The sequence below is a fragment of the Lissotriton vulgaris genome, chromosome 5, assembly GCF_964263255.1.
Source record: "Lissotriton vulgaris chromosome 5, aLisVul1.2, whole genome shotgun sequence".
Taxonomy (NCBI): domain Eukaryota; kingdom Metazoa; phylum Chordata; class Amphibia; order Caudata; family Salamandridae; genus Lissotriton; species Lissotriton vulgaris.
In genome coordinates this window covers 719,206,922-719,230,334 of record NC_141693.1, presented here as the reverse complement: position 1 = coordinate 719,230,334, position 23,413 = coordinate 719,206,922, and the positions used below count along the sequence as shown (strand labels likewise).

The following is a 23,413-nucleotide window of genomic DNA, read 5'->3' as shown; positions in this document are numbered from 1 at the left end:
GTACTCCACTTCTGACCAAACTGAGTTTTCAAGATCATTACCTAAAAGACAGTCTACTGGGAGGTCTGCACTCACAACACCTTTCTTAGGGCCATTTACCCCTCCCCAGGAGAAGTTAACAACAGCCACACTATGTGTAGTAGTGGCATTGCTTGCATTGGTCACTAGGTAATTCTCACCTAGTACAATTTGTCCAGGGTCCACAAAGTTAGGTGTCACCATAGTGACACTGGCACAAGTGTCCCTGTAGGCCAGAGCCAGTTACTCATTAATCAAAGGTGTCTGCCTATACTTGCCCAAGTTACTGGGACTCACAGTAGTGGGCATGGCTATGTCCACATCATAGAGCAGAACTGCCCGAGTAGGGATTCTGACTAGGCCAGACTCCATCTCAGTGCCCAGGGTCAACCCTACTAAACCCTTTGGCTGTGTACTACCACTGCTGACTGTACTAGGGGGTGCAGGTGCTTTAGGAGCTGCAGTGGTGGGGACTGGATTTTTCTTCGTGCATTCACTTCCCCAGTGGGAAATGGACTTACAAGTATTGCACCAAGGTTTCTTTGGGCCATCATTCTTCTTTTTCTTGTTTCCATTTTGGGAACCACCCTCCTTATTAGAATTATTTTGGGGGCCTGAAGACTTCTGGTCTTTTTCTTTATCTTTCTTATCCCCACCCTTCTGGTCTGCTTTCTTCTGATCACCTCCATGGTCCTGGGGTTTCTGCTTAATTCTTGTTCTGACCCACTTGTCTGCCTTCTTTCCCAATTCTTGGGGAGGGGTCAGACCTGAGTCAATAAGGTATTGATGCAATAGCTGGTTCTGACAGTTATTAAGGATCTGTTCTCTCATTATAAGATTGTACAATCCTGTATAGTCTGAGACTTTACTTCCCTGCAGCCAACCCTCAAGAGCCTTAGTGGCACAATCAATAAAATCAGTCCAGTCCTGAGTCTGAGCTTTTTGGGTATCTCTGAACAACAACCTGTATTGCTCAGTGGTTAGGCCAAACCCTTCAATAAGAGCACTCTTCAGGACAGAGTAGTTTTTGGCATCCTCAGGTCTAACTGTGAGGAGACTATCCCTCCCTTTCTCAGAAAAGGAGTACCATAAAATTGCAGCCCACTGTTCTTGAGGAACCTGCTGTACCATGCAGGCTCTCTCCAGAGCAGTCATCCATTTGTGGATGTCACCCCCTTCCTTGTAGGGGGCTACAATCTTTGTAAGGTTTCTATTATCATAGGCCCTGTCTTTCTCTCTAGGAATATTGCTGCCACCGGTGGAATCTAATCCACACAACTTTTGTTCTCTTGCTAAAGCAAGTTTAGCTTGAGCCAGGGCTACCTCTTCCCTCTCTATCTGGAGCTGGACAGCCCTCATTCTGGCCCTATGCTCTTTCCTCTGGGGGGGAAGTCATTCCCCTTTGAGATTCCCTTGAGGCACTAGAAATGTGAGAATCCCTTGAGGGAGATCTCACTCTCCTGTTACCTGGGAGAATGATGTTATTGGATCTGGGGAGGTGCTGGCCCTCTCCATTCCCATGTAGGTCTAAGTTGGCCTGGTTAAGCCTACCAACTTGTACCTGGTTTGTCCCTTGATCCTGATCTGAATCTTCATTAGCACCTGATTCAAGTTCCTCCTCTAAATCTGGGGGGGAATTCTCAGTCTCAGGGGGGTTCACTCCATCTCCTGACCCTAAGGGAGCTATGCTAGCCTTCTCTAGGTCATCCTTCTGCAGGATGGCTATCGGGGGGGGAATGGTAGGGTTGTGACCCTTTCTCAGCCCCCTTGAAGTGCACAAGGCACTCAGGTCCTTATGGCTGAGGTTGTCATAGCTGGAATGTGCCTTGGTAAGGTCATCCAACACAGGCTGAGAGCCAGATGCTCCCTCTGTGCCCGCCATGACTGCTAGTGAGGTGTACGTGGAGCACTTACCTACACCAAGTGTTTTCCTACTGTACCTTGCTAGTGAGTTGTAGGCAGGGTGTGCTAAGCCCTTTGATCTACAACTACTATGTTCAGTAGAACTTAAATATGCTAAGCTTTGTTTATATGTACCTAAGGTACTTGATGTGATCTTTCAATTTGATAAAAGATTGCAATGGTAAAACAACAGCAAGCTCAAATCCGCACCGCTGCTCACCAATGTGAGAAGTTGGCCTGATATATGATGTCTCCAATTCTGGGGGCACCTTGTATCAGTCCAAACAATCCCTTATGGTGTCTGGTTGTAAGTCAACCTTATTAGACAAGCTATCCTAATGGTAGCATGGACTAAGCAGCCTTAAAGGCTTAACTCAAGAGGTCGTGTTAAGCGAGCTGTTTTACCAATCACAATCCTGTAATATCAAATGAAAGGACACCACACAAGTTATATATTATAAAAATATATGTATTTATTACTAGAATAATCCTCTATACTCTTTATGAGTCTAGAAGCACAAGCGTTTAAACAAAAGCACAGTAAAGCATATGAAAGTTGCACAATTATGGATGAGGCCAGGGGCCACGCAAACCATATACTAAAATAGTGGTATAAGTATCACTAATCGAACAGTGGTTAGGCCTAGGGAATCGCTGGGACCAATCGGGACTAGCAATGCTGAAGTTGGGAAAAGCCCGCTGGATTCGGGTGCAGTGCTTAAAGCACACGCATGCACCAATGCAAAGTCAATGGTGCGTAAAAGTTACAAAGTAACTGTTAAAGGACACTTCCGACTGACCTAGAAGGACAAAACTTTAGACTTAGACACTAGAGGTGTAAACCACTACAGGAGCACCGGCGTTCAAGAGTTACCTCACCCACAGTAAGCGGGTGCACAGGTGCAAAAGTGTGTCGGGTTTCGTCGTGTAGATCTATGGAGCCTGGAGATGAAGATGCTGCAGGCGGCCAGAAGAGAAGTGTCCGGTGTGATCCAAGGGTGGATCGAAGATGTAGAGTACCTGAAAGCAGAGGGGACAGAGTCTAGGTCACTCAGCAGTGACCAGGGTGGAACCAGGAAGGAACCAGGCAATGTCGGGCGCAATCAGGTTTGTTGTCGAGAAGCTTGTCTCCGCTGCAACGTGGACTCTGGGGCACCGAGGATGTCCAGGAGTGGATCGCGAGCTGTCCCACGAAGGCTCTCGCTGTCGGCGGTATCGGCTTCCGGATTGGAGCAAACAAACCTTGGCAAGTGCAACCCATGCAGGATTCGAAGATCGCTTCTTACTCGGACCAGCAAGGTCAGAGCGGTTGCTCCTTTTCAGGGGAGCGAGGGCTAGTCCAGAGCAACCGGACTGGCAGATCAAGTTCAAAGGTTCGTCGGTACTCGGGCCGCGAGCCAACGGGCAAGCGACCGGACCAACGCGTTGAGCCAAAAGATGCAGAAGGGCCCCACGCAGCACTCGGTGAGTGTAGAGGGGTGAGCTTCGGTGCAAGAGTGGCTCAGGGCTGGGGCTTCTCAAACCCAAATGCACAGCTTCGAGGGAGCCTCGGAAGCTGCACGGTCAGCGCCTCGTGGTCTTTCCAAGATGGCCGGCCCCACGCTTCAGGTCGCCTCCACAGGTCTCAGCTCTGCAGGGACTGTGGATCGGGCTGTTAGAAGGCAGGCACGCTGGGTCTTGTCGATCTCCGGCAGGAACTGCAACAAAGCAAACGTTGAGGTGCTGGATGGTGCCTGATTGCACAGGGTGGTCACTCCTTGACCACAAGGGAGGTTCTTCAGTCTTCTACGTCGAGTAGGATGTCGAAGGGTCCAGAGTTTTGTTTCATAAGTTTCAGTCAGGATAATCTGAGTGCTTTGGCACTGCTCCCACTCTTATACCAAACTGGGGGGCTGGATTACCTGCTAGGTCCCTCCTATGGGTGGGACCCAGGAAGGGGTTGCTTACACCCCTTTCCCTTTGTCCAGGGTCGCGCTGGGACTGGGGCTGGTGTGCCCCAGAACAGGTTTGACCGGATTATGCAAGGGGAAGCCTTGTGCTCCCCAGGCAGCGTCTCGTTTCTTTCAAACCTCCCTGCTACAATCCACTATCTCCTGTCTGGGGTGGTGTGACACCTCCCTGTGACAGGAAACTCTCTGTCCAGGCCTCCTCTGCCAAGTTTCGGTCAGCAGCAGGAGGTCAGACTCGGATCTGTGGCAGCAGCATCCATTTTGTGATGCTGAGGCTCTGGTTAGGATTAACTGCGTTTTGGTAAAGTACATGTCTTCTCCCTCCAGAAGGGTGGAATGCTACCCCCGTCGCCAGGACTGGCGAGGGGGTAGTATTCCAAAACGTATGACACCAAACACGACATGTTTTGATAAAGCCAAACCAAAGTTAGCACATAACCGCGATGGATTATAATGCACGTAAGAGTATATGGTATGGCATTATCCCGGAACAGCTAAGGGAGTTGGTCCCGACAGCTGCAGACAGGCTCAGCTCATGCTAGAGCACCATCTCACATAAAACCAAGCACTCTGCCTCCAGGATTGTTAAGGCCTGCCATAGGAGTGACTTATAGGTATATATGTGTCCAGATATAGGTTTAGATATAGGTATACTATATCTAAGCAATGGGTGATTACACCACCTTGCCCCAGCTGAGTGATCAGCCAGTTGTGTCAATTTTGGATAGCCAGCCAGGGGTGGCAAAAGATATGCTGCAGCCCCTGGTAGGCCTGGTTGGCACCTATGCCCTGAGCACCTATAGTGCATGGTACAGGGGCTGACAAGGTGTCCAGTTCCAATCGGGTTATGTACCTATAGTACATGTATGTGAATTTAGAGAGAGAACAGCAGGCTGTGGGTCTGATTAGCAGGTCCACAGCCACATTAAGTCGAAAACCAGTGAAGCAAAACGCAAAGATTTGGGGTGACCATAGGATAGCAGACTCTACTCTCCTACACTTGCTTTTTACCGGGGTCTTTCTTTACTAGGGTAGAATCTATGTTTTCGGTTTTTATCTGGGCGAAGAAGACACCCCTTATTGCAATAGGTACTTTATATGAGGATCTGTATCAAGGCGGACTCGCCTTACCAAATCTAAGGGACTATTATAATGCATACTTTGCACAGTACCTCGAGATTTAAAGGTCAAATCCATTGTAAAAAATTATATATAAATTTCTTTTTTGATTTAATGTGTACAGAAACTCAGATACCACCCCCTCTCCAGGTACTTTAATCCCCCAAATTAGTCCGTTAGAAGTCATTATTATGGTTTTTCAAAAGACGCCAGGCACTGTTTAAAAGATACTCGCTCCCCATTCTTAATTCAACAACCTTATTGTCTGGTATTCTCCCTTTAATGGGGTTAGAACACGGCTTAGATTTAGCTGAAAACTGGGCCGGGGCAGGATTGCGTAAAGTCTCTGACTTTGTAAGAGATGGAGCCTGGATTACCCCGATGGAAATGTTGCAGCTAATCCATACGAACTTCATGTTGTTAGGGTCTTATAATACATTATATTAGTTTCTGGTGCAGTTCGACACAATGCAGCTAGTTCAATTAAGTCAATTAACCAATGATCTTCTAGTTATCGAACTGGATAGAAAACCGGGGGGATTGGAAGCGATGTTTAGCGCAGAGTAGGAGGGTGGATTTAGCCAAAAGGCAATTAAAAAATGGCAGGAGCAGAAAAACCATGCTATGTCCTTGAACACCTGGACAACTATCAACTAATTTAATTTCAGCACATTACAGGGCGCCAATTGGTGCAGAATGTTATTCTTTAGTGAATGGTTGTTGTATCGTACACCTGCCTCCATCTCTAAAATGTATGCTAATTATTCAGCACATTGTTTTAGATGTTTACACCATTCGCCAGCCAATTGGTCACATGTAATGGTTTATTGTGTTAAGATTGTGAAATTTTGGGAAGAAATCTTTGCTTTCTTCCAGACTAAATATAATATCACGATCACCGTAAATGAGAAACTAATTTTGCATGGTTTTGATTTTGATCTTTTGCTTTCAGATCAGATAGCTAAATTACTTTACATTGCTATAGCAGTGGCTAGATCTCTGTTGCTACAGCAATGGCGTACAGAACAGATTCCATCTACGTACGAATGGTTACAGAAGATGAGACGAGTTCAGATTAGTGAGCAAATTTTTGCATTGCGGGTAGGGGGGACTAGAAGATTTGATAATATCTGGGGGACTTTTTTTTAATTAAAATTCTGAGGTTTTGTGTACAGTGGTATTATCTGCTGTGTCAGAAGATTTTGATTTATAGGTAAAAAAGAGAAAGACTTTTGTTTGTATCTTACTATTTAAGAAATGGTGCTGAAATGATAAATTTGAATTTACACTTAGGGCTAGATGTAGGTAAAATAGATTTACCGATTTTTAATTACCGAATTTTACCGATTCGGTAATTAAAAATCGGTAAATCTAAGGGGTGGATATGTAGGTATTCCAGATGTGCTGGAATACCGAATCGGAAGAATTCGGTATTTACCGATTCGGTAAATACCGAATCGGTAATGCCCATTCATTCCTATGGGCTTTGAAGCCCATAGGAATGAATGGGCATTACCGATTCGGTATTTACCGAATCGGTAAATACCAATTTTCACAAGAGTGCAGGGGGTGTCACTTTGACACCCTCTGGCACCCCAAAAACAGGCTCGGGTGCCATGTGGCAGGCATACATGCCCTAAGGGCAGGTCTGCCTGTCACATGGCATAGGTGTGCATGCACATATGTGCATGCACACCGGAATCAGTATTTTACCATCAAATTGGATTTGATGGTAAAAATACCGATTCGGTAAGGCCTCTGGGACTCTGAAGAGTCCCACCTACATCTGGGTGCCTCAGAATCGGTAAAATTACTGAATTTTATTTTACCGAATCGGTAAAATTACCGATTCGGTAATTTTACCGATTCTGTAAAATAATGCCCCCTACATACCTGTCACCCATTTACCGATCGGTAACAGCCAAAATCGGCCGTTACCGCTCGGTAAATGGCCTCAAACGGCCACCTACATCTGGCCCTAAATGACTTCAATAAAAAAAAAAAAATTAAAAGAAAAGATCAGCCGGGACACAATCTGGACCCGGAGCTTTTCCACGGAGCTCCGTTTTTGTAAATATGACACACGGTTCTAGAGTCGGTTCCATTTGAGCAGTGGTATCGCTTGGAGGGCCTCTAAATTGGGTTTCAAAATAGGAGACCCAAGCTTCTGGGGATAAATTATTTTCAGGAGCTGTAGGAATATTGCCCCTGTCTCATTTTAAAGTATGCCAAAATCTCATCATGTCCCTGTCCTTACTAGCCTCCAGCAAGTCCAACCAATATTTATCTTCACAGGCAGTTCAAGCTAACTGTTGTAGCTCTCTGTATAAACGTCGGGCCAGTCTAATGGCTGGCCCGTCGCTTGACTTAATTGCCCTGGCCAAGGTCTTATAACCTTCCTGGAGGAGCCATTATGCCAGTAAGTTCTTCAAGGTTGGGGTGCCTTCCTCTGTGTCTGGGGTTTGGTAAAATAGGACTTAAGGTCCCCAAACAAGGTTTCATGTAACCCGATGATCACACTATTAATATGCTCCTGGGAATCACAGGCTTTGAGAGAAGAGAGAGCATCACCAACCAGAGATTTCATTGAGTTTCTAGCCTCTTCATTGTCGTTAATATACGGCCAACAAACTCCTCTCATATTGTTGGTGAGAACAAGCTCCCCTGAACTAATTTTGCTGGGTCGTTGGGAGGTTGTGGTCATGGACAAAAGTTTAAGACTCAGAACTAAGGGATTGTGGTCGCTTTCCCATCTTGGATGAACCGCCATATCTATCAGAATAGGCCAGAGGGGCATACTTAAAATGATATAGTCAATACGGCTGCCTCTATAACCTATGCTGAAAGTGTTCCTGGCCGTTCTATCCGAGATCGTTCTCCCATTTACAGCCCTGAGGCTTTTAGCTAGGCAGAGACCCTTAAGATGCAAAGCTGCATCAGTCCATTTCTTTATAGGCGGGATAGAAAGCTGGGGGATATCCCACTTAAGGCCCTCCTCCCATCCTAAATCAGCATCTTCACTGTCTAAGGGCTCGAATGTACAATTAAAATCTCCTGTTAAAATGACATTGCTTAAAATAGATTAGATTAGAGTTCTTAAAAACTTTCTTAACCTACCATTGCTGGCGAGATTGATCAAGAGAAGATCAAGCATTCCTCTTTTTAATAACTTTAAAACCAAAATGTCTGAACTCTCAAGATTGACTTCCTGAATAATCCAATCCTTATCCTGTCTAACCCAGACAGTCAAGCCTCCTGATGTCCTACCCCTTTTCCCAGGAATCGCTTGCTTTGAGTAATTAAGATAGCCTGGGAAGAAAATGGGCGTTAAAGCCCAAGTCTCTTGGAAGAGCCAAATGTCACACGTCTCAATGAACTCTGCCTAATCAGCCGAGCCACGCCTTGAAGAGAGACCTGCAGTATTCCATGAAGCCATGGTAAAATTGTGCTGGTTCACTAGGGATTTGGAGGGCAAGGATAAACATCCCAGCCCTTGAAATTGGTCTCTCTCAGCTGTCCCACCCAGGAAACTAATACAATTCTCGAGAACTAGGGGAGCTGGTAGGGGGTCAAACTGACTCATGCCAGTGTGATCCTTGGTTGAATCAACCTCATTTGTATTAGATGGAACCTGGGAATCTTCCTTGTGACACAATTTAGAATTCCCAGAAATGTTTTCGTCACAACCGGCAGACGCACTGGGGGCAGAGTACGGAGGAGAGGGCATGGCCCAAGGGTCGTTTATGAGACAGCCCTCCTCATATGGGGGCCTCTTGGGGAAAGCATAATTGATCTCCAATCAATCAAGCTCCTCCAATGTTGTTAGAGGATCAAATCTATTCCTCAGGCAGAGTATCCCATGCTTATCAGGGAGAGCATCTACCGTTGGGTGATAGAGACCTAACCCACCAGGTAAGCTGGCATTCCTACTCAGGTGTTCTAAGCCGCCACTATAGGTCAGTTTACCGATCAAGTAAAAGTAGCCCAGGGGCAGAGCCTAATGTGGCTCGATTGATTAAAAGACCCCCACTTGAGTATGTAGTCAACCACTCTATAATCCCTGAAGTTTAAAACCACACAATCCCCTGGAATATTCTTGTGCCTATTCCCAAGCCAACTAACCCTTCGAACGAACAAGATTTCCCCCTGGTCGTTCCCAGAGAGCGATCTGTTCCTGTTCAGCCAGAATGTTACTTTGTTCTTTAATTCAACAAAAGATTCTGAACGATCCGGCCAGCTCAGGTACCCCTGCTAATATAACAACATAGGGGGATGCCTCTGGGGGCAGATTAATGCAAGGTAGTTGGTTGTTACTCTCCTTAGATGGCATCCCTCTAGTTGGGCCCATAGGCTGAAGCACTGGAGGGGACTACATGGAGTTTAGACCCTGGGGGTGGTTGTTGTCTGCACAGTGTTCACCTCGACAATATTAGAAAAACTTCTAGAGGGAGCACTAATTATTTGAGTGGGCTGTGGAACTAAGGGCAATGCAGGAACTATCAAGGGGGCTGTTTGGACAACTGATGGTAGACTTGCTGACGGTGATGGCAGATTCACTGGAGTGGCCTCAGTTCCGGAAGATTTAGCAACTGGGGGAGGGTATGAGGTACTTCCTGTGTTCCCCCCTTGTTTTTAAAAGGGTGACAACTTTATCTATCCGACTCAAAATAGTTTTCACCTGTGAGTTTATAAGTTGGTCAATATGTGATTGCAAGTCGGAGATTAGTTGGCACGCCCAACTAGAGGGTGCCTGAAATCGTGGTGTGTACTCTATTATCCTCCCCTGTTTTCCAATTGTTATCTTCACTCGGGCCAACTGATTTTTACCTAATCTGGCCCTCTTGTGTTTAATTTTCCTCGAGAGAACCCCCTTTTTCCTTTTAATGGATGCCTTTCCCATAACTTTAATTATGCGTTGGGCATCTATACTCGGTAGCTGTGCACAGGGAATCTCCTCGACAGGGAACGCTAGGGAGTCGCAAGGAGAATTAGTTATAGTGTAAATCTCAATCTCTTGGGCCATAGGAGTGGGGTCAATTTGCGGAGTGAGCGATAAGCGCCTTTCGGCGCACTCAATTTCGCATGACACCAATGGCTTTTTTGAAGCATTTTATCTATTGCAGTGGGTTGAATAGACATGGGGGAAAGAGAACCCTTTTGCTTTGCCAGATGTCGAAAGTGAGGGGAGCTGGTTTTTCCCATTTTGGATGACCAAGTTCGCACAGTGCTTGCCATTATCCTTAGGTGACTCGGGATTGGTGACTAAGAATTATTCGCAATCGTGTCGCGACTGCAGTCCGAATTAATACACAAAATTTGATAATTCAAGCCCATCCAGGTCGATTCGTTAAACAGGCGCCCAATTCTGCTGTACTAACAATACAAATACCAGAGTCTTAGGGGGTATGGCCCAGTCCAGTCGCTCCCAGTCACGGACAGGCACAGACAGGCCTGGGCTTTGTCCCGGGCTTAGTCCCGGGCTTAGTCCCGCGCAGAAAGGGGAGTGGCTTTTGAGCGTGGAAACAGCGCGTCTCCCTGACTCGCAACAGGTGGTGAAGCAGCGATGCACCCTGGGGCTGTAGTCCAAGCCTGGGTGTAGATGCTGGGGTGCTCGTTACTTGGGGGAACTGGCAGCCCTCCTCCTCTCGTCCTCTCACCGCTACCTGCACTCCTTGCCAGTCACAGGTCAAACAAAGAACGGCTCAGTGCAGCCTCCCAATGCGCAGGGATGAGGACAGCGCTTTTGAGCGTGGAAACAGAGTGTATCCCTGACTCGCAACAGGTGGTGAAGCAGCGATGAACCCTAGGGGCTGTAGTCCAAGCCCGGGTGTAGACGCTGGAGTGCTCGTTACATGGGGGAACTGGCAGCCCCCCTCCTCCTCTCGTCCTCTCAACGCCACCTGCACTCCTCGCCTCGCCAGTCACAGGTGAAACAAAGAACAGCTCAGTGCAGCCTCCCAATGCGCAGGGATGATGACATCGCTTTTGAGCGTGGAAACATCGCATCTCCCTGACTCGCAACAGGTGGTGAAGCAGCGATGCACCCTGGGGGCTGTAGTCCAAGCCCAGATGTAGACGCTGGGGTGCTCGTTACTTGGGGGAACTGGCAGCCCTCCTCCTCTCACCACCACCTGCACTCCTCGCCAGTCACAGGTCAAACAAAGAACGGCTCAGTGCAGCCTATTTAGTATTTTAGATTGTTTTCTTTTATTGTGTGGTTTTTCCTAGCATGGAGAGGTTGGGATGTAGTTGGTAGGATAGGGTGGGGAGATTTGGAGTAAAGGGAGAGGTGGGGGGAGGGGAGAAATGCAAGATTCATGGAACCTTTTTGTCCCATTCATGGAGCAACTTATATTTACATGTTCAACTCTAATTTCCTAACATGACGCATAATACCTTGACGTGGAACACTCCCAATAAACATCGCCAGCTCTCGAAATACCTTACAGCGGAGAAAGGGGAGTGGCTTTAGAGCGTGGAAACAGCGCGTCTCCCTGACTCGCAACAGGTGGTGAAGCAGCGATGCACCATGGGGGCTGTAGTCCAAGCCCGGGTGTAGACGCTGGGGTGCTCGTTACTTGGGGGAACTGGCAGCCCTCCTCCTCTCGTCCTCTCACCGCCACCTGCACTCCTCGCCTCGCCAGTCACAGGTCAAACAAAGAATGGCTCAGTGCAGCCTATTTAGTATTTTAGATTGTTTTCTTTTATTGTGTGGTTTTTCCTAGCATGGAGAGGTTGGGATGTGGTCGGTGGGATAGGGTGGGAAGATTGGGAGTAAAGGGAGAGGTGGGGGCAGGGGAGAAATGCAAGATTCATGGAACCTTTTTGTCCCATTCATGGAGCAACTTATATTTACATGTTCAACTCTAATTTCCTAACATGACGCATAATACCTTGACGTGGAACACTCCCAATAAACATCACCAGCTCTCCAAATACCTTACAGATCACCATTTTGATATAGTAGCTCTTCACAAAACACATCTGAAACAGAGTGAGGATAGGAGATTACATCACAAATCATACCAGCTTATATATAGATCTTCTGCTGTTACTAAGCGTAACGGGGTTGCCTTACTATTTCACTCTTCAGTTAATTTTCACATTTTGTGCAGGAAGATAGACAAGGGGGGGAGGATTTTAATGGTTTAAGGGCTAATCAGTACCCGATTATGTACTATAGCTACAATCTATGCCCCTCACGCATCTGAATTTCTTTTGACCTTCCTCTCTCTGCTGGGCAGATTTGATGATGGGGATATAATAGTGCTGGGAGACTTTAATTTGATTTGGGATCCTAAACTAGATACCACCCATTCACATAGATCTCAGACCGGCGTATTCACTAAAGTAGCCAAATCAGCAATACACCAATTGGGTTTATTAGACATATGGAGGGAGCTCCACCCTTGACTCTTTACACAGTTTTTTCACACTCCTGTAGAACATATTCTGGGATTGATCACACTTTTCATAGTCAACAGTTATATCAAGCAGTTACATCAGCTGTGATACATCCAATCATTATATCAGACCACGCTCCTCCAATCATTATATCAGACCACGCTCCTCTACAGGTTCTAGACCACGCTCCTCCAATCATTATATCAGACCACGCTCCTCTAGAGGTTCTATTCTCATGGCCTAAGCCGAAATCTGGGTATCGCAGTTGGTATTTCTCTAATTTACTCATGAGTGAAGGCCTCTTTCAAGATGAAATTCGGAAAACAATCAAAGACTTTTTTCAGATAAATGACCCCAGGGATACCTGATCCTCTATAACCTGGGATGAGTTCAAAGCGGTTTTCCGGGGTAAGTGCATTTCTATTATGTCCACTTTACACCCAAAAAAATATCAAGGAGAGACAGGCACTAGAGGTGGAACTTTTTTAGCAGAGAAGGCCCATAAGGCTGCTCCCACTCTTAGCCTCCAGAGGAAAGTGACAGCCCTGAAGGGGAAGATTCAGGCTATATAAGCTAATGGAGAGGAGATCACTCTCTCACACCTGAGAAATATTACTTATGAATGTGGTAACAAAACAGGCTCCCTTCTGGCGCGACAGTTAAGAATTAAACAGGAAAAGGCCTATATTGGTCCGAAACAGGAGGAGGAAAAAGCAAGAGCTTTCAGAGAATTCTGTCAACACCTCTAAAGTTGTGACTCCTTGAATTCTGGGAAACAATAAAACTTCTTAAATTCAGTCGACTTGCCACGAATTTCCTCAGATATGAAGGATTGCTTGAATAGTGCCATTACAAGAGAGGAGGTACAGAATGCGATCCATTTTCTCAAGCTACATAAAACACCCGGTCCCGATGGATTTAATACTCATTTATATAAGACTTTTAGTTCAGACTGTACCCCATATTTGACTGACCTCTTTAATTAAATACCTGATTCAGATCTGCATCTCCATAAATGGGTGAAGCCTTAATTACTGTCATTCCTAAATCAGGGAAAACCCCTCAACAATGTGCACCTTACAGACCAATGTCCCAAATTAATATAGATGCCAAAATTTATACTAAAATTGTAGCTAATAGATTAGAGGAAATTATGCCTGGGCTGATTCATCCTGATCAGTTGGGATTTATCAAGGGCCATCAGACCCATATTAATTTGCGGCAGGTAATCCAATTGAAGGTAAAGCAACTAACAAGCATATCCCCGTGGTCTTGGTGGCGCTTGACACAGAGACATCCTTTGACTGTGTGGACTAGTCATTCTTGGTTAGTACCTTGTGTAGCTTTCAGTTTGGCGAATGTTTTATTACTATGGTACAGCCCATCCACTCCCATCCTTGAGCTCAAGTATTAATAAATGGCACAGTGTCAGATTTGTTGGGGCTAACTAGCGGAATGAGACAGAGGTGTCCCCTTTCACCTTTATTATTCGCCCTCAGCATCAAACCCCTAGCAGCAAAGATAAAAGCTAATCCCACCACACAAGGGCTTCAGTTTGGTTCTGTAGAACACAAGATATCTCTATTTTCAGATGATGTCTTGTTGTACGTCACTCCCAGATAGATCTTCAACACTTTGAGAAAATAGCAGGCTTCCGTGTTAAACTCCAATAGTCTTGTCAGATGAATTTAACTGCCCCACCGACAAAGATGTTGCAGATTGCATCAACTTCCCCCTTTCAATGGGTTAAAAAAGAAATTACCTACCTAGGGATAAAGCTTACGCCTCGAGTGGAAGATTTACATAAAGCAAATTACCCCCCCCATTGTAAATGCAATTGTAGCTAGATCTTAAACAATGGGCCCTATTATATCTTACTTGGATTGGACGCATAAACGCAATCAAAACGAAAGTACGCCCCTGCGTATTATACATGTTTCATGAGTTTCCGGTTGAAGTGCATTGGGAATTTTTCTCCACTGCACAATCGATGATTACTATATTCTTATTACAGGGGCGGAGAGCTAGACCCTCCCATGAACTCCTGATTCTTCCAAGAGAGGTTGGAGGTATGGCATCCAGATTTACTATCTTACTATAGTGCTGCCTAACTCAAAGTTCTATCAGAATGGTCCCTTAGAACTTTTATTGGTGTCTCCCTACCACAAGAAGTGCTGAACCATGGACCCTGCTTCTCTTTTCAGACGTGTTTTAGAGCATTAATATTTGTCCTATGGGATCAGGCCCAATTCTAGGTATTTATGTGCATCTCACATCATACACTGTGACATAGTCCTTGGTTTGTAGGGTAGGTTATGCTAGTACATTCCAGATTTGCTTTGTTTATACATATGGGGCCAGATGCATCAAGCTAAAAACCGGTCGCAAAGGGGCAGATTCTCAGAATCTGCCCCTTTGCGACCGGTATTTTTGCATTTGGGATGCATCATCCCAAATGCAAAAATCGCAATTAGAGAATTCGCTAAATTGCGATTGTTTGCATTTAAGGAATCTCAAAATGAGATTCCTTAAATGCAATGCATGAAAGTTTAAAAAATAGCGAATTCGCTAATAGGGCATGCACATTACCACGAAGTACAACTTCATGGTAATTTGCAAAAACTTTGAAAAATGCACTTTTGTGCATTTTTCAAAGTTTCATGTTGCGCACACACATGCCCTAAGGGCATGTGTGTGCGCAACATATGTGCAGATATCAAATTCAGGGGTGCAACAGGGTGTCCTTTGGACACCCCTGCACCCTCGAACTTGCAATCTCAATTTGCGAAATGCTAATTGCGAATCGCAAATTGATATGGTCTTCCCATTCATTCCTATGGGCCTCTAGGCCCATAGGAATGAATGAGGAGGTATTCATTAATTGCGACTCGCAATTTGCGAGTCGCAATTAAGGAATTCTAAGGAATCGCTATTTTTTTAGTGATTGCTTGATGCATTCCATTTTGCTATTCCTAATTAGCGATTCCCTATTTTTCGCTAATAAGGAATCGCAAAATGGATGTTTGATGCATCTGGCCCCATGATGTTTTAAAGCAGTGGAAATGCACCTTCTTCATAGCAGATACACCTTGGGCTGAAACAGTGAAAGCTTCCCATCTTAAGGGGGACAGGTACAGCTAAGGCAGCAACAGAATTAGCTTTCCACATTACAGAATACCTACAAATCGGGCAGCTGCAGGGCACACTTTGCATTCTCAGAGAACAGGTACAGTTTGTCAGTAGCAATGTCAGCGCCCCTCTCTCCCGGGGAGAAGAAAATGTAATCTTCCATTTCCACAGAACGGATGCAGCAGGGAAGACTAGTACAAACTTTCAGCGCTCACAGAACATTCAGGCTAAAATTCTAAGGTTTAGCGTTGATTTGCGTTACTTTTTTAACGCACACCAGACGCTAAACTTCTTTGGGGATTAACAAACTAACGCAAATTTGGTATTTGCATTGGTTTGTATGGAAAAGTAATGCAAAGCAGTATGAAATGCTGCTTTCCATTACTTTGCGTCACAGGGGGTGTTACATGGGTTGTACATAGGAGTTTCCATGCAACCACCCGTGCTTTTTGACACCAAAACCCCATCTACTAACATTAGTAGACTGGGTTTAGCGACAAAAATTAAGGCTGCTGGTAAGCATTTTAAGGAGTAGGAAAAGATTTAAAGTGTGTCTAAGCAAAGTATTTTGTACTGGAAGGCTGTCCCAGTACAAAACCTATGGTGGATTCAGGCACGCACCCTAGCACTAAGGCTATAAGGTGTGTGCCTGGTGCACGGCAGCTAAAATCCATGCAGATGCTAGGGAGAGGGGAAGAGAGAGACATTATCACTGTGGATATGGTGCTCTCCTACTCCCGGTCACGCAGCGTACCATTTTTGGCTGCTGCGCTGCGTTCTGTGATTCTTCTGAAAATCTGGGCCCTAGATAAGGCAGAGTGACATATAGGTTACAGACAGATGTCTGCAGTGAGTGTTTAACTCACTGAGAGGAATGCATATATAGATGAGTGAGTGAATAAGCAAGTTCTGACACCATTCTCTTAGAGACATTCCACATCAGAATTTTGGAAATCCTGCTGTTGTCACTCGGAGACCTATTGTTTGTGCTAATTATTTGATTTTCTACATATTAAGAAGTGGGTATTACTGCTTTTTGCTCAAAGTCTAGTACTGCTGGGCTCAGCGGTCGAAATGCATTAAAAAAATGAATGGAAACTGCGAACAGAAAGGGGCATGATAAGTGAGCGCAGGGTAAAAGCGTTGCTTAAAAAAAAAATATATGTATATATTCTGGCACTTTTTTTGGTATTTCTATTTTAGGTAACTAGATATAAAATAACGCACAGCTTAAATGAACAAGTAAAGTTAATCAGTTCAAAATGCACTATTGTACATTATGAAACCTCTATTAGTTAATGCACTGTATAGATCTGTGTGTGTAACCAGAAAGTCACAGAATTTAATCCTGGTTGGTGTAGTGGAGAATAGTGACTATGTATGTTTAGTGCTACAAGGTACCAGTCTGTAACTGCGAGCGCTGTAAATATGTAAGTCAGTTTTTCAAAATTGCATTACACAGAGTAGAAAATAGGCAGCTATTAAATGTGCAAAAAGTTTTAAGATAAAAAAGGCTTCCAAAATATAGATTTTAAAAATACCCAAACTGCACGTTCTCAATTTTTTTTTTTTTTTTTAGAACTGCAGCACACTTCACAGCTCAGCTGGTAACTCCCTTGCAATACCATTTAAAGAGAATAAATCTGTTATCAGGAAGCTTCAAATGATTCCAATACTGCCTCCCAAGCATTCTTTACAATTGCAGATTAACCAGTTGTGCATATTTACACTTCTTTCAGGCAAGCAAGCACCCTAGCAGGAAGGCTTAAACTGTCTGTCCCTCCCTTGGTTTCAAAGACAGGAGACATCCTGTGCCCTACACTTCGGAATTATTTATTTATTTAAGTGTTTTGTAGAGCACCTGAACCACCCCCGAAGGGGTATCTGCGCTGCGGACCTGCAACAAGAAGCTGACAGAAGGCCGAAATTAAAACAGAGCAGTTTTGAGTAGCAGTCTAAATTGAAGATGGTCAGGGCATTGTCTCAGGTGGGTGGGGAGCTGGGTCCAGTAAAGTGGAGCAAGGTGAGAGAAAGCTTTCCCACCCATCCTGGATTTCTTTAAACCGGGGAACCAAGAGAAGGGTTTTGGTTCCGAAGCGAAGAGCCCTGGTAGGGGTATACTGATTAAGTTTCTTAGCAAGGTAAGTGGGACCCTTGTCATACACGGCCTTGTGGACGAGGCAGATTTTAAACTTAATTTGCTTGTGCACCTGGAGCCAGTGAAGCTGTTGGAGACGGGAAGAAAAGTCGTTCTAGGTCAGAGGTCTTCAATCTGTGGGGCGCGACCCACATGGGGGCCCTGGGGTCATGGAAAGGGGGTTGCACATTTCCAGGCCTCACTTCTGCCTAGAATTCAAAATGTGCTTTTCCTTTTGGAAAAAGAGAACCGTCTGGCGCTTCATTCTGATTGGTAAAATGCTTCTGCTGGAGTTTGTTGCTTGCTGAAGTCAATTGAGTCTCCTGTGCTGTGGAAAAAAGGTGGCTGGGCAGACAGGTAAAATAATCCTTCACACCAGGCTTGGCTGAATGAAATGCAAATGCAACTATGAGTGAATCTGCAAACGTAAAAGGGTGCTTGTGAGCGGAAATCACTCCAAGCATTGTGATTGCAAAGATTTGGTCTTTTTTAATTGGTAGTAGGAATAGTTAATACCTGGGCTGTGAAGTCGTGCTATTAATTGTAACTGTATTTACACAGCGCTTAGTACCCCTGAGGAGGGTTAAAAGGACAGTTATGCAAAAAAAACAAATTGCATTACTTATGTACTGGTATTACTAAAATCTACATTTTGTAAGCTCCATTTTATCCAAAAATATTATTCAAAAAATGACTGGCGCGTTCACAGTGCTTTCAGTCACAGGCTGTGACCTCTTAACACAAAAAATTACACAAATCACTATTCTCCACTGCATCAACAAAATGTAAATCTGTAGCTCTCTGGTTACAGACACAGACCTCCGCAGTGCATTAACTAATAGAGGTTTCATAATGTACTACAGTGCGTTTCCCACTGAGTAACATATTTTCCAAATGTATTTTTCATTTAAGCTATCCATTATTTTATATGCAGCTACCTAATTGTTAAAGTTCTAAAAAACGAACAAAATATTTGGGGGCCTATTTATGAGATGTTTGTGCCTCTGGAGCATCACTGTATGAAGCTCCGGCTGCGCAAGCGTCTCAATTATATCTTTGTGGTGACGCAAAGTCACCCAGCGTGGCTTTGCATGGCCTCATAGATATGGAGTAAGACAAAGCAGCGCAAGTTGCTGCGTTACCTTACTCTGCGTCAGGTAGGCATTCCATGGGCATTGCCATGGGCGTTCCCACGCAACTCCAATGGATTCTGACGATGCCCCAGATATACAAAACCATGTAAACCTGGAGCAGCGCCAAAACCTTATGCCTCCACACAGCAGGCATAACGGGGAGAAATGTTTTAATTTCTCCCCATTAGTTGCACTTTCCATGTGTGCTATATTTTGCAGCACACCTAGAAAGAGGAAAACCCTTCTCTGGATTGCCTATGTTTGCACAGGACAGCAATATGTGCGCCAACGCAGGGGGAAAGGGCAGGAATGTACCATATTTAATAGTAAGGTGCATTCCTGCCCTTTCACATTGGCATAGGGCAGCACAGCAAGACTTACGGAGCTGCCCTACGGCAATTCTTCATAAATGAGGCCCGATGTTTTTAGCCACACCTTTGACCACACCCCCACGCTCACTGACGTTTGCCATGCTAAACACTGTTTAATAATATTTTCCCACTGTAAAAATGATTTGTTGTGGGAATTGGAGGCGTTTATGGTTGTTGATAGTTATCAATGATGAGGAGCATCCAGTTCTAGAAATCTTTGTCAGGAGGGGGTCCTTATGTTGAAAAGATTTTGACAGGGGGGTCTCAGCATCAAAAAGTTTGAAGACCTCTGTTCTAGGTGGAGCGTTGGAGACAGGGCACGCCGCCGTGGTCTGGACTACCTGCAATCTGCACAGCAAGGACTCGTTAGCTGAGACCAGGCGAGCGTTACAGTAATCTAATCGATTTAATACCAGTGCCTGAATAAGAGTTTTCTGTGTGGATACTGGTGGAAAAGGGAAGACTATCCGTCCCGGTCCGGTTACCTTTTCAGAGAAATTAGGGCATACTGTTTTTCTTAAATTAAAAAGTAAGAGCGAGTCGTGCCCCTCAGATTCCACCCACTTCGACACTGGTCGCGCTGACAGAAAGCCTAACAAAGCGTGCCGATTCCTCTCTAAAGTATTAACGGGAATGGATATTTCAATGGAAAGCCATCGCGGTCGCTGATGACCTTGAGGCTGGAGACTGCCCTTTATGCTTCCTCAAGGATATACCCGTACGTAACATTACCAATAGCAGGGAACGTCTCGCGTGATTATTGCTCCTCCCCTAACTCAACCCCCTGTGGAGAACATTTGACCTTTTCACGCTTTACACTCTGCCGTCCAAGATATGCAGAGTCACCTTTATTCCCGACTGCAGCCGCTTTTTCAACAGATTCTATCAACGGCAGTGACAAGAAAAAACATTATCACACTAGTGTAAACATCACAAAATACCTTAAACCATTGTGCAAGTTTATACTGTGCGTGTGCTACGTCTACACATTATAGCAGCACTGTATAAAAGCACTGTATAAACGAATGACATTCTAACTGAAACACAGATAAATAGATTGGTATCTACACATTATAGCAGCACTGTATAAATGAATGACATTCTAACCGAAACACAGATAAATAGATCGGCGTGTACTAACTGTAAACCAATACAGTAAATTCGTAATGTTTTAGATTTGAGTTCGGTGGGTGGGAGGGGGTATTTATACATTAAGTCTCACAAGTACAGTGAATGGCCGATAACAACAAGCACTTCAATGTCGATAATTACGGTAGTGCGTACAGTTCCAAATAGGGCCAACAGGGAGACAAAAAGCCTGCTGTCAGCAGCAGAAAGACCTTCCAGACCCAGCTTTCAATGGTATTGCATAGCATACCTAAAAGAGCTTCAACGTGTTAAAAAATAAAAGGCCTCAAAGTACTCAAACGCGTCGTTGTACAATACAAGATGTAGAGTGCACTGTGTTGCCGGCCGTGCTACGATAGCGCGATTGGTGTTTTTATCTCATTCAAACAACTACTGGAACAGGGGCATTTTATCTATTTTTATACTGGGCTTATTCTTAAATACAAAATACGGCACGCGACTCACCTTTTTGACTTGATCATCCTTTAATTCTGTGAAGTAGTATGCTAGGAGTTGCGCAGCGATCATCCCGACAGATTAAATGCGGCGACTGGAGTGTTCCGAGACAAAGGCAGGTCGAGACAAACAGCTCGATAAAGGTCAGCTAGTTATTCTTATTGTCGCCGAGCAAGATTCCCAAAATCAGACCACCGCAGCTCCCCACTCAACCAGTGGAAGAAATATGTAAAGGTTTTTTTTATACACAGTATTGGTGACTGGGTGATTCCGGCCCACTTCCTGGTCTTGGATTGGCTGTGTACGTGAGCAGCGAGTGGCGAAGAAGGAGTGACGAGGGACCGGGGAAACAGAATGGGCCGTCCCCCCTCCTTCTGATGTAGAAATGGGAGGCGGGTCTTGCGACTGGGATATTCGAAAGAGCTATTACGAGAGGACTCTGTTAATTGATGCAAGGAGTTGGGTTCAAGAAAAGGTTCGCGGAAAAGATGCAAGATGACTATGCTCCTCTTCAGTTGTGCGGGCAGTCCAGAGGGGAGGGTGCCTCCCCAAAATGTGAGACAGAAGTGATTGCTGGGACGCGTAATACCCTGACATAGAGTGTTACTGTCAACGACTTCCTTGCACTCATGAGTGGAGTCCTGGTGTAAATAAAAAGAAGCGTGGTTTGGATTGCCCGTCCACCCTCGTAGAATATTCTACAGATTCTTCACTGGTAATCTGCAATGTATTAAACCTAAACAGGAGAGCGTGGAATTTCCTGCTATTTCTGTAGAATGCTTTGAAAGGGCGTGCCCCAATAGGAAAATGTTATAGGTTAGGATACACAAGACCCTGCGAAACCCTTCGTCTGTTGGAATCGGTCCAAAGATTCGCTACCATCGTAGAAGAGTGGGGCAGCATTGACAATTCCTCCCCTCTTGAATGTACGTCCCCCGTCCAACACAAGCACTCCTTCAACAATGTCATGTGACCAAGTGACGTTCCCGTGATGAGCACAGACCCACCCTCATGTTTAGTCGGTCCGTGCACATGAACGAGCTGTTTTTAGGACCCAGTAAAAGTGATAGGCGTTGAGATGGGTGTTGGGTTTTACCGGTCGAGGCTATGAAGACGCTTTAAGACAACGCCAATAACTTGGCTTTATTATGCGCGTGGCCAGAGGAGTGATGTGATTCTGTTGACCCTCCTTGTGCTTCCTAAATAATCAGCATATTTTTTGTGCAAACTGATCAAAAGTGACTAAAAGAAATATTAGGCAAGACACGCACCCAAAAGATACTTCCCACCAATATAAGGGGAAACAAGCATTGGCATAGCCAATAGGTCCCGCCTATGGGACGTTATACGTGTTTAGCCTTATACGTGTGAACTATTGACTTGATGAAAGCTTCTTTGCATTTGCTGAAGGAAAAAAAGAAAGAATTCCAAATTGGTGGTTGGCACATAGTGACGTAGGCATATGTTGCGCCTTCCCCAATGACCACAGGAGCTGGGAGCAGTATATAACACGTCTTTATTTCTACGTGCCTGCTCGTAACTGCCCTCCTTCCTCTCATCCCCACGCCCCTTCCTGTCTTGCCTGTCCTGTCGCCGACAGGGGTCAGGCAACGACCATATGACACCTCCCCCTTTTGTACAAAGTCTTACTGCTTCTTAGATCTCTTCAATGAGGCGCGCTGGCCGTCTGGTCTGTCGTCTGTGGCGGGCAAGCTGTTCCGGTGTCCTGGCTCGGCGGCTCATGACGTTATCTTGTCTTACTGGGCTGGGATGATATCGATCACTGCTTTCACTTCGTCTTTCTGAGTCAGTGGTGGGCTCCCAGTGTTGACTTTCATTTTGCCCGTGGGAGTTACATTTCTTGAAGTGTGAAACATTTCGAGTTATCCGTTTGTGGTCAGCCTCTGCCGTGACCATAGTTCCTTTCCGGCTGCTAACCTTCAGAGGGTGAGCAAGGTAGCGGCTGTCCGCTTTTGTTCTTCGGTCACGTCGGACCATCACCCGGTCTCCTTCTTGGATGTCAGTGTGTCTCGCGCGTCTGCGCCGATCAGCATAAGTCTTCATTTGTAGTTTTCTGTCATAGTCTATTTTGACCACTGTGTCATGATCGATATGTGCAGTTTGATGTTGAAGGGCACTGTCCAGAGTGGGCAGTCGAGTGCGAGGGACTCTTCCTAACATCAGAGTGGCTGGGCATTGATTAGTAGTGTTGTGGGGCGTGGTGCGGTATGCCCTCAGCATTTCATTCAGAGCTTGTTGGATGTCCCGGTGAGCCAGTTCCGCTTGTTGCACTGCTTTCTTCAAAGTCCCCATAAAGCGTTCCACCATGCCGTTAGCTTGGGGCCATAGGGGTGTGATCTTTTGATGTTTAAAATTAAGGTGTTTTGCGAATTCTGCGAAAACGTGGCCATTAAACGGTGGTCCACAGTCCGACTTGACTCGCAATGGAATGCCGCATGTTGCAAAGGTTTCGTCGAGGACTGGAATCACTGCAGTCGCTTTGGTGGATGATATCAGGTGTGCGAACGGAAACCGGGAGTATTCGTCCATAATGACGACAATGTATTGGCTTGATTTTAGGGGGCCGAAGAAATCAATGGCAACCTGCTGCCATACTGCTTCTGGTAACTCTGACATTTGTAAGGGGGCCGGTGGTTCGTCGCGGCT

At 45.4% G+C, this 23,413-nt stretch overlaps 1 protein-coding gene across 1 annotated transcript in view; it reads right to left on the bottom strand.

Moving 5' to 3' along the window:
* LOC147711436 (hexokinase-1-like) overlaps window positions 1-21,713 on the bottom strand; it is a 2,269,016-nt gene extending 2,247,303 nt beyond the window's left edge. The window contains exon 1 of the mRNA XM_086919487.1: window positions 20,756-21,713. Within this exon, the coding sequence (XP_086775613.1) occupies window positions 20,756-20,818 (63 nt within the window). The 5' untranslated portion in view covers window positions 20,819-21,713. The remainder of the gene's footprint in view (window positions 1-20,755) is intronic.
* Between the last annotated feature and the right edge of the window lie 1,700 nt (window positions 21,714-23,413).